This window comes from Sinocyclocheilus anshuiensis, unplaced genomic scaffold, assembly GCF_001515605.1.
Source record: "Sinocyclocheilus anshuiensis isolate Anshui unplaced genomic scaffold, SAMN03320099.WGS_v1.1 scaffold2538, whole genome shotgun sequence".
NCBI classification, from domain to species: Eukaryota; Metazoa; Chordata; class Actinopteri; order Cypriniformes; family Cyprinidae; genus Sinocyclocheilus; species Sinocyclocheilus anshuiensis.
Genome location: NW_015552725.1, coordinates 42,860 through 58,115, shown reverse-complemented (window position 1 = coordinate 58,115; position 15,256 = coordinate 42,860). Strand labels below are relative to the sequence as shown.

At 39.6% G+C, this 15,256-nt stretch overlaps 1 protein-coding gene across 1 annotated transcript; it reads left to right on the top strand.

Annotated features, from left to right (window-relative positions):
- Nucleotides 1-387: 387 nt before the first annotated feature.
- LOC107667819 (tripartite motif-containing protein 16-like) lies at nucleotides 388-14,448 on the top strand. Its single transcript, XM_016459533.1, has 6 exons — nucleotides 388-948; nucleotides 2,616-2,711; nucleotides 2,792-3,025; nucleotides 12,877-13,094; nucleotides 13,208-13,230; nucleotides 13,928-14,448. The coding sequence occupies exons 1-6, from the start codon at nucleotides 388-390 to the stop codon at nucleotides 14,446-14,448; spliced, it is 1,653 nt and encodes a 550-aa protein (XP_016315019.1).
- The last annotated feature ends 808 nt before the right edge of the window (nucleotides 14,449-15,256 follow it).

The following is a 15,256-nucleotide window of genomic DNA, read 5'->3' as shown; positions in this document are numbered from 1 at the left end:
CTCGGCACCTAAGCGAAAAACTGAGTATGCGTTACACCTGCTTCCTATTTATACCAGCGCTGTGATCAGCGGCAGCTGGATGCAATTACTGCATACCAATGTGCGTTGGCTCGTTTAGTTTACACTTAAAGTAGATTGTTCTCTCTAGCAAGATTCCCAATTCGTTGATATCGACGTGACATCGAAAGTGACCGATTGAAAGGGAACTACAAGTTGTGTCAGCTTAAAAAATTGCATTGAAACAACTAAAGACTTGCTGACAAATTTGTTGTACACTCATCACTCAAACACAGAAGAACAAAATACAAACCTCTTCAGTACAGGGAAAAAGAAACTGAAATGTTGTTTGGTTGTTCTGTGTTTGTGTGTCTGTATTCATGCAGTAACATGGCAGAAGGCAGCATTACGGTGTGTCCAGTGTGTCTGGATCTCCTGAAGGATCCAGTGACCATCCAATGTGGACACAGTTACTGGAAGAGCTGTATTACAGACTGCTGGGATCAGGCGGATGAGAAGAGAGTCTACAGCTGCCCTCAGTGCAGACAGACCTTCAGTCCAAGACCTGCTTTAGCTAGAAACACCATGCTGGCTGAAGTGGTGGAGAAACTGAAGAAGACCAAACTTACTGCTGACTGTTACGCTGGAGCTGGAGAAGTGCAGTGTGACGTCTGTACTGGAATAAAATACAAAGCCGTCAAGTCCTGTCTGGTGTGTCAGAACTCTTACTGTCAGAATCACCTTCAACAACATGAGAGTTTGTTTAAAGGAAAGAGACACAATTTGACTGAAGCCACTGGACGACTGCAGGAGATGATCTGCCAGAAACATGAGAAGCTCCTTCAGTTTTTTTGTTGTACTGACCAGAAATGTATATGTGTGCAGTGTATGATGGATGAACATAAAAACCACAACATTGTATCAGCTGCAGCACAGAGGACAGAGAATCAGGTATGAACTTAAAGCAATAGTTCACCAAAAAAGTGACATTCTGCATAATTTACCTTTCTTTGTGTTGTGCCAATCTTTTATGACTTTATATTTTCTGAGGAACAAAAGGTAAAGTATTTTGAAGATTGTCTCTTCTATCTATACACTGAACAGCAGTGGGCTTCAAAAGCTTTAATACTTCAAATAAGATAGCATAAAAGTAAACCATACAATTCCAGGGGTTTAAGCCATGTCTTCTGAAGCATCACAATTACTTTGTATAATGAACAGAGTGAAATTTAAGTCATAATTCACTCTCAAATCAAATCAATTATTTTATCAGTCAATGTATACAGAACCTAAACCAAATATGTTGGCATTGTGAAATGCATGAGCCAGTGAGGTCTGGGCCCGGTTGCATGAAAGTCCTTAAGTAATTTGACTTGGGGGTATTCCTGAGGGGGAAAAAATCCCTAAGGTAGGGGATTTCTTTAAGAGTGTTGCAACAAACATCTTAACTGTCACCCTTACCTAAGTGTTTATACTAAGCGTTTCACGGTAGTTCCTGGCAACATACGGCAATGGGTGCCGCGGTTGCTATAGTTACTACGTCTCACAATTAACAGAACATAACCAAATACAAACCTAACCAACTAAAACACGAACAAATAAACGAGCGCTGCCTGTTTCTGCACTGCTTTGTGTATAGTCATTACCGAGGAAACCTCTTTTTTCTAAAGTGAAAGCGCCTCCTGCTGACCAATGAAGGAAAATTTACCAAATGTGAAAATTAACCCATGTTTTGATGCTGCAAACACACAAGAGTTGTAAATGTGAACAGGTGGATCGACAAGACGATAATGCATCATAAATATCTAAACAATTAAGACACATTACATTTGTATTATTATTTAATTAATGTAATGATTAATAATAATTGTTTAATTTAATATAATAATTGATTCAACTCATCCGTTTTCTTAAAAAATTATATAAAACCTTTTGTTTTGTAAAAACCTGTAAGTCATGCTTTTTACAGTCATTTTACAGTTTAATAAGTTACCATAGTCATTGCCCTACTACGCTCATATGATATTTTATTTGTGCAGGTCTCAAAAAATGTCTTAAGTCTTACATTTGAGCTTAAAAATCCTGCAGATACTGAGTTTAAGATGACTTAAGCGAGCTGTTTTGGTCCCTTAAATTTATCAAGGTGAAATAGTTACTAAGGACTTTGTAGCAACGCTTGAGGGAACACTTAGATAATTAAGGGGAATACTTAATGACAGCCTTAAGGTTCCTTAAGTTGACCCTTAGGATTTTTCTTGCAACCCAAGTTTCACTAAGGGTTCCCTTAACCTTATAACTAAGGGATTTCTTAGCTTAAGGACTTTCATGCAACCTGGCTCTGATGTTTTTGTCATGTCGGCATATTTGATTTGTTCGGAATGACATTAAATTGAGTAAATGATGACAGAATTAAACTTTTTGGGTGAACTATCCCTCTAAAACTAGGCATTGACAAAATAATGCTGGCACTTATGATTGAACCTATAACCTTACCACGTTAGATTTTAGACTCATTAGTCTCACAACTTCACTGATATTGGAGTCATATCAACTGTTCACTTGAGGACTTTGTGGTAGTAGTTTTCTGTGAGATTTACTATCATCCGTTTGTCCTCCAGCACCAGCTGAAAGAGATGAAAAAGACGTTCCAGCAGAGAATCCAGCAGAGAGAGAAAGATCTTAAGCAGCTGAGAGAGGCTGTGGAGTCTCATAAGGTGAGTCTGGAGAAGAAGAGAAGTTTGTCTCCGTCTCAGTTCAGACTCACTGAAGCCTGAATCACTGTGTGTCCTAACAGCGCTCTGCACAGACAGCAGTGGAGGACAGTGAGAGGATCTTTACTGAGCTCATCCACTCCATTGAGAGACGCCGCTCTGAGGTGACACAGTGGATCAGAGATCAGGAGAAGGCTGCAGTGAGTCGAGCTGAAGGACGACTGGAGCGACTGGAGCAGGAGATCAATGATCTGAGGAGGAGAGACGCTGAGCTGGAGCAGCTTTCACACACACAGGATCACATCCAGTTCCTGCAGGTAACAGAGATCTAGAAGAACAGGATCATAGTGGACTTGAGCAGATCCTGCTGTGACAGAGACTCACAGAGAAACAGTTCATGACAGAAGAATGAGCAGTTGACTGCAATTCTGTCAGCTAATGTCAAGTGTTGTGCTATATAATCATCAGTCAGATCTGATAATTTTCTTTTCTTAAAGAGACAGCACTTACAAATGACTTATATCTCTGAAAATCTTTTTCCTGAGATCTTTCTTCTAGAGGAGATAAATTAGCCTTTTTCAATATGTCGGTCCAAATCCAAATGTCATCTGTTTGGATGCCTACCAGCAATGCCATTGCCATAAAAAAATCAATGCCATTATTCCAGAAAGCACAACTAGACACACAAAGTGATGCGATGTGTGGACAGTCAGTCATTTAGATCAGATTCCAGTTGGATACAAAAATAATCAGATTGGACTGAAAGGTAAACTTTTTACCTTGTTTTTCCTTTTGTTATCTCATTTCTTTGTGATATCAGTCAACTTGAGTAACTTTCATTCAAATTTATGAAGATCATTAAAGGTGATCTTTATAAAAATGCAGAGGCGGACAAAGTACTCAACTCCATTACTTGAGTGAAAGTACAGATACTGCTGGTCAAATATTACTCCATTACAAGTAAAAGTTGTAAAGACAGATTTTTACTCAAGTAAAAGTACAGAAGTACTTGCTTTTTAAAGTACTTAAGTACCAAAAGTAAATTTCCTTTTTCATGTCAATGCACTGTTTTATTGTTGTACGTAATGCTTGCAATACTTCTGAAGCAACTTACGATACATTACTCCTACTGAATACACTGACTAGCTTGTAGTATCTTTGGAATAAACAGCTTTTAGAATGTTAAAAACCTAAGGGGGAAAAGAAATTAACACCCCTACCCACCCGCAGTATGGTAGTGATCTCACACAGCTCTGACAGTGTGCACACATCTATGTGTAGCCATTCATCCACATTTGAACAGAGTGGACAGTGAAATCCTGTAAATACAGAGTCTTTCAAATGTAGTGAAGTTAAAGTCATAAGTTCCCAGAAAAAATAATACTCAAGTAAAGTACAGATACTCAAAAAGTGTACTTAAGTACAATACTCAAGTAAATGTACTTAGTTACTGTCCGCCTCTGTAAAAATGTATTTGTTTTTAAACTGTTTACCTGTAACATTATTTTTAAAAGTTATATATTTATGGCTGTAGCAAAATAGCCCAAACCTAAAACAATAATATAATATAATAATATGTTTAGTTTATTGATTTATAATGCACATTTCAAAACAACAAAAGTTGCAACCAAAGTGCTGTACAATTTAAGAACAAAATTAAAACAGAATAAACATACTGGATCAACACCAAGAGGACAAATGAAGAATTTACACCCTCAATTAAAACATAAAGAATACAAATAAGTTTTTGAGGTGGATTTAAAAGTAGACACAGGAGAAGATCTAATATTGAGAGGGAGATTTTTCCAGAGTCTAGGAGCAGCCACCGAGAAAGCCCAGTCACCTTTAGTTTTATAACATGCGCAAGGAACAGAAAGAAAAAATTGATTGGATGAGCGTAAGGATCTTGAGGCATTGTACGGGACAAGAAGATCATTGATATACTGAGGAACAAGTCCATGTTAAGCTTTAAAAACAAAAAGCAGTAAAGGAAAAATTGAAATCGCATCATATGACCCCTTTAAAATCAATCTGGGAATTAACCTGTAGCCAGTGGAGAGAGGCAAGCACTGCAGTAATGTGCTGATACTTTTTAGTGCCAGTCAGTAGCCTGGCTGCTATGTTTTGAACCATTTGCAAACTGCCCTTGAGCAAGGCACTGAACCCCCAACTGCTCCCCGGGCGCCGCAGCATAAAATGGCTGCCCACTGCTCCGGTTGTGTGCTAATGTGTTCACGGTGTGTGTGTGTTCACTGCTGTGTGTGTGCACTTAGGATGGGATAAATGCAGAGCACTAATTCCTAGTATGGGTCACCATACTTGGCCACATGTCACGTCACTTTACAAACCACTGGAGTGTCAACTCCTAACCACTCCTGTCAACCAGCAGACAGATCCAGCAAAATAAGTACAGAAGATTTGGAGGCTGCTCTTGCCAGTCTTAGGGCTTCAACAACTGAAAGCAAGGCAGTCTCGGTCGAATGTCCACTTCTGAAGCCAGATTGGTTGCTGTCCAGGAGGTTGTTCTGTGTGAGAAAGGCTGAGACTTGGTTGAACACAACTCGTTCAAGTGTTTTTGCAATGAAAGGTAGAAGGGAAACCGGTCTGTAGTTCTCTAAAAGAGTTGTGTTAAAAGTGTGTTTCTTAAGAAGTTTTACAGTAGAATTAGGCAAACCCAGGTATAAAGAATTACAGTAGTCCAACTTTGAAGTAATAAATGCATGAATAACAGTTTCAAGGTCTTTCTTAGAGAGCATTATCTTGATTTTGGCAATACATTTTGGCAGATTAGTGCTATTGTTAAAAGCAGTTTATCAAAACTTAAATTGGAATAAAAAATGACACCAATATTTTTGACACAATCATGAACATTTGAAGATAGAGAACCAAGCTGATTGACTATGTCAGAGGTCATATCTGATGGGGCGAAGATAACAATTTCAGTTTTGTTGTTGTTTAGCTGTAATAAGTTCATGTCCATCCAAAATTTTATGTCAGACGGACAGTCAAACAGGACAGACACAGAACCGTTATTGTTTTTGATAGGAACGTAGAGCTGAGTGTCAACGTCATAAAAGTGGTTTGATAAATTGTGTCTCTGAATAATATGACCAAGTGTAAGCATATATAATGCAAACAGAAGAGGACCCAAAATGGAACCCTGGGGTGCACCAAAAGGGATTGGAGCATGGGATGAAAAACAATTCCCTACTCTACCAGAAAATGTTCTCCCTTTGAGGTAAAAGGCAAACCACTCCAGCACAGGGCCCCGAAGCCCAGCTGCATGTTCTAGTCTGTGTAAAAGGATATCGTGATCTACAGTGTCAAAAGCTGCACTTAAATCAAGCAAGACTAAAATACAGCCAGAACCTGCATCCAGAGTAAGTAAGATGTCATTAAAAACCTTCAACAAAGCAGATTCACTGTTTAGCTCCCTGAAGGCAGACTGAAATGTGTCAAAAATACTAAAAGCACCCAGGTATGAAGAGATCTGAGAGTAAACAACTTTTTCCAAAACTTTAGAAATAAAAGACAATTTAGAAATGGGTCTACAGTTATTCATGTCATGCAGATCTAAATGAGGGTTTTTTTCTAACAACAGCTGTACTGTAGCATGTTTAAAGTTGGTAGTAGCACCCCATTGACTAACAAACTATTAACAATGGAGGTCACAACTGGACTTAGAGCTGGAAAAACCTCTTTAAAAATATGTGAAGGCAAAACATCAGAAGGGCAAACAGAGGATTTCATACTAGAAACAATATCATGAAGCTGTGAGGGCGACACAGGTTGAAAAAACGAGAGAGCACTGTCACAGGGAGGCATTTCTAGGAATGAAGAACTCTGAGATGAAATGTTGGAGCGAATATCCTCAATTTTATGGATAAAATGTGTTAAAAACTGTTCACACAGGTCAGTAGAAACTTCAGATGGAACACTAGAAGAGGGCTTTACAAGGGCATTAATTGTGCTAAAAAGAACCTTTGGCCTCTGAGAATTTTGTGCAATTAAATCAGACATATATTTTAACTGTGCCTCCCTAACAGCATTCTGATACTGCTTAAGACACTCCCTGAAAATTTCATATGATATGTGAAGTTTGTCCTTCCTTCACCTGTGTTCAGCACGCCTGCACTCTTGTCTGACGATGCGAGTGGGCCCATTTAACCAGGGCTGCACTTTTTTCACCATACTGGATTTTGTAACCTCAGAGTAGCAATTGAGTCTAATGTAGCAGTGCAGGTACTATCAAAAAGAACACCCGAACATCAGGATGAACACAGGAGGAAAGGGTTTTACCAACAATAGGTGTTTGGGAAGATAAATAGACATCACTGAAAGATCTAGCAGTAGAAGAATCAAAACGTCTAAAAAGACGTTGTGAGTGATATTGTCTGGAGTGAGTACCAGCTAACAAAGAGTCAAAAACGACTGGATAATGATCAGAGATAACAGTGTCAAAACTTTCAAGGTTAGTCACTGAAAAACCACGTGAGAACACCAAGTCCAGGGTGTGACCCTTCTGGTGTGTGGGACCAGAAACAAACTGTTCAAAATTAAGAGAGTCCATGAGACATAAAAACTCTTTGACCAAAGTTTTAGACTGGCAGCAGACATGAATATTAAAGTCACCCAGGACCAGAATACTGTCATAATGTGGCATCAGGGAGGCCAGAAGGTTAGAAAATTCTTGAATGAAATCCTTATTAAAATTAGGTGGTCTGTATGCCAGGGCACAGAGCAAGGGGGTAGGGAGATCAAACTTTAAGATCTGCACCTCAAAGCTTAGAAAGTTTTCATCAGGCAGAAGAATGCACTTAATAGAGTACTTGAAAATTGTCGCTAATCCACCTCCACGGCCAACGGTTCTTGGAGAATTAAAAAAACAGGCAGTCTGGAGGAGCAAGTTCTTTAAGAGCTGAATAGTCACCAGGGCTAAGCCAAGTCTCTGTTACAAATAAGAAAAGTTAAAAAGTCATTAAAAATAAAAGATTTGTTAGACAGGGATCTAGCATTTATTACTGCAAATTTGACCGGGCAGTCCGAGTTCCGAGCCAGTTCTGACGTGTGAGTAGACGGTGAACGGGTGGAAGAATATTCCAGAGGTCTTAGGTTACAGAAGTTAACTCCAGTTCCAGCACCAGAACTAGCACGAGAAACACAAGAGGAACACCAAAAAGAGGTATGAGGTTGTCAGCAGATGTGTGAGAGAAATTGACAGTTGGACATAAGCTTCGATAAGTATAGCGTGGATGAAGAGCAATCCACAACTCAACACAAGTTTTGTAAATTCCAGCTTGTAAAGGTGATGGCAGGTTCAAATGATGAAGCTCCTCAGATTAGTAGCATGGAGCCATTGTAGAAAACGTATTATGACGGGCAAAGGTACAGGTGAGACTGACATGCCATGCACTACAAAAAATCTGTAAAAACCGGCAAGCAGGGCAAAAACATTCAGCCAAAAACAGCGCATCATTCTTTCAACTTCGTCTCCCACACGACCATTTTAGAGAACACGTTAGCCTGAACACCACAAAAAAACACCCAGAAAACTAATTGGGTAGGAAAGGAGCAAACTGGAAAGAAATGCCCCAGACCTTTAAAACCCGAAAAATAAAAGCAGGTAACAGACCAGCGAGAAAGTGGAGACTTACCCATGGGTGGATACACAGCAAAACTGGGGGTAATTGAGGGATCGAAGGCTCACGAACGTTCAGTGACGAGCAGGAAAGCAGATAGTGGGGTAGGCTAAACATCCAATCAAAGATGCCAAAACTCACAGAGATCAGATGGTTTCAATCCAAATCGTCCAGTCCAGGGCGGTAAAACAAGCTGAGACAAAAGATTAAAACAGGGATCACCGGAGAGTAGACCGGAGAGCAGCAGCAGACAACCACGCCAGCGTTGTTATAAATATTTTTTTTCTCACTTCTGCTGACTGTCATACGTGCAAGCCGTTCCGGCGGATAATGTAGGATGTACGCATCGTGCACGCGATGATTGTTAATTAATGACTTAAGCTACCTGGGTCATCAACTTTTTTACTTTTTGTTTGGTGTCTTTGTACTACACAATAGAGTTAACAAAGAAAGAGATGGAAGAGGAAAGGTGGTTAAGCGTACTACCAATGCTAGGAGTTATAATAGGGCCTGCAGAGTGGGGGCCTGCAGAAATAGGGTCTCCCATGTGGGAACCAGTGGCAAGGCCAACCCCCTGACTCTTCTAAGCACACAGCTGCAGGGTCTCTGGATCACTTATCCTTTCTGCATTCAAACAGCCACAACTTAACCCAACAGGGCAGCACTCAGATGAGGTGTGTCAATGACCAACTCGCACAGCCAAAACTGGGGCATTGCCTGAGGAAAGGAAAAACAGAGAGAGGAAAAATGGCCAATCTATGAGGAATGCCCAAAAGGTATACCTACAGACATCTCTACAGAGTTGTAATTAAGCTTATTAACATAACGTAGTGGCCAAAAATGATGACCAACCTAGGAAAATTGTGTTTTGTGGGACCACCTCAAAACAGCTTCTAAAGACCTGCAAAACTATACCATTTTTACGAACTTGCAATTGATCTTTAACTGTACGTAATCGGCTGCAAGAGGCTGGATTCAGAAGTTGTGTACCACTAAAGAAACCATTTATTATTTTTAGATAATTGGAAGATTGGGGCTGTGTTCTGCAGTCTGATGGTGGTGTACACAGATGCAGCAAACTAAAGCAATAAGCCCCAAGAAGCCGTGGTTTACAGTGAATTTATAACAAGCTAAGGGGTGTTGTTAGGTACGACGCAAAGCGGAGCTGTTATAAATTCACTGTAAACAACGGCTTCACGGGGCTTATTGCTTTTATAAAACGGTTATTCCATATATGTAGTAAGGTTTCACAAAATAAAACAGAGCAAATAAAGTGTAATGATATTAATAAAAACAGTATTCTTCCACCAAACAATGTAGCTCCTCAGAAACAGTTATGGTTGCCACAAAGTGGTTGCCGAGCAACAGACAAACGTAAACAAAGGTGTATGTTACTTTGTAGAGTCATTTACAACAGCTTCGAACGCGGCTCAGCCAATCAGAATCAAGCACCGGAACTATCCGTTTTATAAACAAATGTAAAACTAATTATGTTAACCCTCTGGGGTCCGAGAGAGAAGAGAAGAGAAGTTTTACATGCCCTTTTGACATTTGTGCTTTTTCAGTTTCTTATAAACATATTAAAGGCACAATATGTAAGATTTTCGTACAGTGCGCACAGTGTGATATATTACATGCAGTTGTATACTTATGCTATCCCAAAAGTTCCCAAGGATTTGTAAATACAGAGAAATTACAATTTTAAATAATGACTCGTCCCTGGTCATTGTTGCCTATCAATGACGTAATATCCACACTATCCTCAGTTTCCACTTGTAGACACTATGGCAACACATGGACAAAAATGCAGCTGTACAATTAAACTACATCCATTACGGCTGTTGCGAATAAAATGAAAATGAAATGAACATTTCCGTAGCATTAAATTTAGATCTGCTTTGAAATTTGATCTCAATGTTGCACCATGATTTTTTTATGCGTTTTAGAGTGTTGCGCATCATAACCAATCACACACACGAGTCTGTTGAGTTTATGAATGCAATGACAAATAAGAGGCATTCAGATGAGTTTTATGTTCACTGCAAGCGCTCACCGACTGAATTCAGCTCTCACGCAAATTCTCTCATCATAAACAACAAAGTGCAGATGTACGTATGATGTAAGAGATTCATTCATAAAACCGTGTACAGACAGCTTTACTGATTATAAGGGGAGTTTTTTAAGTCCTTAAACTCGCACTAGACATAAGTCAGTCATAATGTTCTTTGACAATGTAAATTTTCTTTGCTCGCTTTCTTTGTATAATTTATTTGCTGTTTGAATAACTGTGGAAGGTACAGGTAATAAAAAATTAAATCATTACCTCGTCCGTGAACATCCTCCTTCATAGGGTCATCAAGCTTTGCCTTTGTTATTGTTTTGAAAATGCGACCTCTAGTGGCGAAAACTTACATATTGTGCCTTTAATGGCTAAAGTCTGATTACACTGTATTCAGCACAAACTGCTCTACAATAGTATGTGAGCAGCAAGTATGTACAAGATTGTATTTTGGAGAAAACAAAGCTTTTTTCACAATAAATTTTGTGTTATTTGCTACACAGTATATTTAAAATATACATAATGAAGGTCAAAGACATCTTATTGAGCACACTGATCTAAACAGAAACATGAACAGTCACACACCGTTGCGCCATTCCTGGAAATAGTTCTTATTCAACCGTTGAAACAAATAAACCATACCTGGCATTTCCAAGTTTGCTGCTTCTTTCCATTCACTGAAGCAAAAACAGCACCACCATCAGCAGTCAGTGATGGACCTTATTTTATCATATTCATGTAGAATATCAGTCCAATGTAGCTTCTGATGTTAGTACAGAGAGAAACAGTTCGAAGAGACTCGAGGGAAAGTCAGCAGGACTCATCTGTGGTCCAGGTATGTGGTCACTAAAAACCATCTCTGAGCATGTTGATATCAGGAGCAACTATATTATTACATTATCAGTCACTAATATATATTAAAAAAACATGATTTTGCAGTCATAGATGTACACATGCTTTGTATATACTATCATAGAGTACAACAATGGCATGTTATATCTGAAAAACAAAATTATTTTTAAGCACATTATAAACATGTACTTTTGAGCAAATATTCACAAACAGTGTGTTTCACAGTAAACATTGATCTAAGGATTCTTAAACTCTAACATTCATAGTGTTAAAGTGTAAACTTTTATATCGTATTAAGTCAGTCACTTATATTTATATAGCGCTTTTTACAATACAGATTGTGTCAATAATGCAAAAGGACAATAGTAAACACTCAATTTTCAGTTAAAGGCATTTCATTATTGAATTCAGTGATGTCATCGTCCAGCTCGGTTCAGTTTAAACAGTATCTGTGCAATCAAGTCGATGATATTGCTGGATATTAAGTGTCCCCAACTAAGCAAGCCAGAGGAACCAAAACTCCATCGTTAACAGAATGGAGAAAAAACCTTGGGAGAAACCAGGCTCAGTCGGGGGCCAGTTCTCCTCTGACCAGACGAACCAGCAGTTCAATTCCATGCTGCAGCAAAGTCAGATTGGAATAAGAATGAAACAAGTACATTGTGTGTTATGTAGACATCTACGCAGCAATTGCGAATGTCCAGGAGTGTCTGACGATCATAAACGAAAGACTCGGCATAGTTGGAGGGTATGGTATAAAGTCAACCAAATACAGGACGTAGTAAGGAGCGATAGACGGCATGCCACACTCACAGGCGCCATCTTAGTTTCCAAAAACTCTTAAATTGGTTTGGACGTTTTTTGTATTTTCTAGTTCGTCAGGTCTGCCCCAAAATCTCCTCCAATTGTCTATGAAACCTATGTTATTCTGCGGGCACCACTTAGACATCCAGCCATTGAGTGACGACAGTCTGCTGTGTATCTCGTCACCACGGTACGCAGGGAGGGGACCGGAGCATATTACAGTGTCTGACATCGTGCTTGCAAGTTCACACACCTCTTTAATGTTATTTTTAGTGATCTCCGACTGGCGAAGTTGAACATCATTAGTGCCAGCGTGAATAACAATCTTACTGAATTTACGTTTAGCATTAGCCAGCACTTTTAAACTTGCCAAGATGTCAGGCGCTCTGGCTCCTGGTAAACATTGGACTATGGTGGCTGGGGTCTCTATTTTCACGCTCCGTACGATAGAATCACCAATAACTTGAGCACTTTGATTAGGTTTCTCAGTGGGTGCGTCACTGAGTGGGGATAACCTGTCTGATGTTTTGATCGGAACGTAAGAGCGGTGTTTTGACCCGCGACTATGGTGCCTCACAGTCATTCAGTTGCCCTGCTGCGGAGGCTCTGTAACCGGAACCGAACAATGTACAGGACTCCCTGAGCTAGTCGCATCCAAAGCCATATCTAAAGCTGTCCGCAAGAATGTAGCTGATGCTATGAAAGTGCTGGATTGAGATGAGTTACTAAAAATAAGTCATTGAGAGCCAGAATCATAGTGCAGGCTGTTGGGTGAAGTGTGGAGCTGATGAGTTTTGATTTATTTTTTCTGTAGAGTTTCCAGTCCCTCTCAGCACCTCCTGAATCTACGGACACACCCAATATGTCTTTCAGTTCTCTCGTCTCTTTTGATGGCCTGAGAAAATCTGTCTGTCAGCTGAGAGACAAACTGGAGGATTTCTGCAAAGAGGAGCTCAAGAAGATCTCAGACAGAGGTAAAGTCCTGGAGATTCATCTGCTCTCAGAAACCAGTCCATCATCAGCTCATATCATGTCAAATATGTAGAACATATTAGAAATGTCTTAGAAATGGATGCAGGATCATGAGAATCACACTGTTCATGTCTGTTGATTTCCACAGTCACATTCACCAACATTGTTCCCAGAACCAGGAACGACTTCCTACAATGTAAGTCAGTAAGAAAACCAGCAGAAAAACTCACTGATTGTGTTCATGTTCTTCTGTAGAAGGTGAAAGAAGAGTTTTATAACTGATGATGTAAATGATGATTTGCACAGATATCTGCTCATCTGTACTGAGACACTGATGATACACCCAACATGAAGAGTTCAGCTACATGAAAAGATCATAATTCATAATTCCTCACACTGCAGTTTTAAACTTTAAAGTGGTCGATCTGTGACGTGATTTTACAGACAGTTTATATTGGTTCATGATGTACATAAACGCATCAGACGGTTGAACATCAGTTTGACACAGTCCAGTACAGTCCTTACTGTTGCTCGGCAACAGCTGCTGTCACTGTTGCTAAGAGACCAGATCAGTCCTCCCCATTTAGCCGGTGTGTAGTGAGAGTTCAGAGCATTTTAACATTTTTTATATATATAACAATGATAAAATATTCTTATATAAAAATGTTATATATAAGAATGGTAAAACATACATATAAGATATATAAGAGAATAAATAGATATGTATCAGAATGTGTTCTGTGGCAGGTAGGTTTAGGTTGTGCAGGTTTGGACAATAGTATATTTAGTGATTTTATAGTCTTCACGACTCAAGACACAAGATCACGTGTTTGTGTGTCTGATTTATGAATTGATTCATGATTCCTGATTCTGATGTGTTTTATCTCCATCAGATTCCCATCAGTTCACTCTGGATCTGAACACAGCGAATCAACGCCTCTGTCTGTCTAAGAGCAACAGAGTGATTACATTCACTGGCGAAGTCCAGCCATATCCTGATCATCCAGACAGATTTGATCTTTGGCCTCAGGTGTTGTGTAGAGAGAGTGTGTGTGGACGCTGTTACTGGGAGATTGAGTGGAGTGGAGATAATGTGTTAATATCAGTGTCATATAAGAGCATCAGCAGGAAGGGAGAGGGTGGTAAATGTTGGTTTGGATCTAATGATCAGTCCTGGAGTTTGTACTGCACTCCTGACAGCTACTCATTCAAACACAATAAGATAGAGACTGATCTCCCTGTAAAGCCCATCAGCAGGAGAATAGGAGTGTTTGTGGATCACAGTGCAGGAACTCTGTCTTTCTACAGCGTCTCTGACACAATGAGCCTCATCCACACAGTCCAGACCACATTCACTCAGCCGTTCTATCCTGGGTTTTGGGTTGGTTATAAATCATCAGTGAAACTGTGTTGATGAATCACAATAGAGAGATTCTGTCCATAATGTTTGACAGGGTTGTTGCAGGATTTTTAAACTGAAATATAAACCTCAAAAATATTTTTTAAAATAACATATATACACATTTTACTGTTTAGATTTTTATAATGAATTATCTTCTTATCTATCCACCGGTTCACATGTACAGCTCTGCTTGTTTGCAGGGTACCCAGATAGCATGCGGATGTGGGCCACTTAAGGCAATGATACAGCACTGGTGGCCTTCTTATGGTCCGTACAAAATGGATGTAAGTCTGAAGTGGACCACATGTAAAATAGCAAAAATGGCCCAAATTTATCAAATCACATGTGGGCCTCTGTAGGCAAAGATGGGGTGTTCACGGCAATGTGTAATCTGAATGTGACCCTAAGGTAGCCCATGTGGTAAATAGTGAATATGGCCCAAATAGTGCCAACCAAATGTGGTCCACCTTTGGCAAAAATGTGGCACAATCAACAAAGGCTAATCAGGGTGTAAACCAAATGTGGTCCACATATGTTTCAGCAAATGTGGCCCAGGTATATTAAAACGTATCTGGGCCAGTTTTGGCAAAGATATGGCACAGTGAACACTGGCTAATGTGGCTGTGAGCCTAAAGTGGCCCTTATATGATGCTGCAAATGTGGCCCGCATATAAAAAGACAAATATTGCCCAAATAATTAACTATTTGGGCCACTTTTGGCAAATATACGGCACAGTCAGCATTGGCTAATCAGTGTGTAAGCCAACTTGTCCCACATTTGACATGGCAAATATGCCCCATATATTATAAAACAGATGAG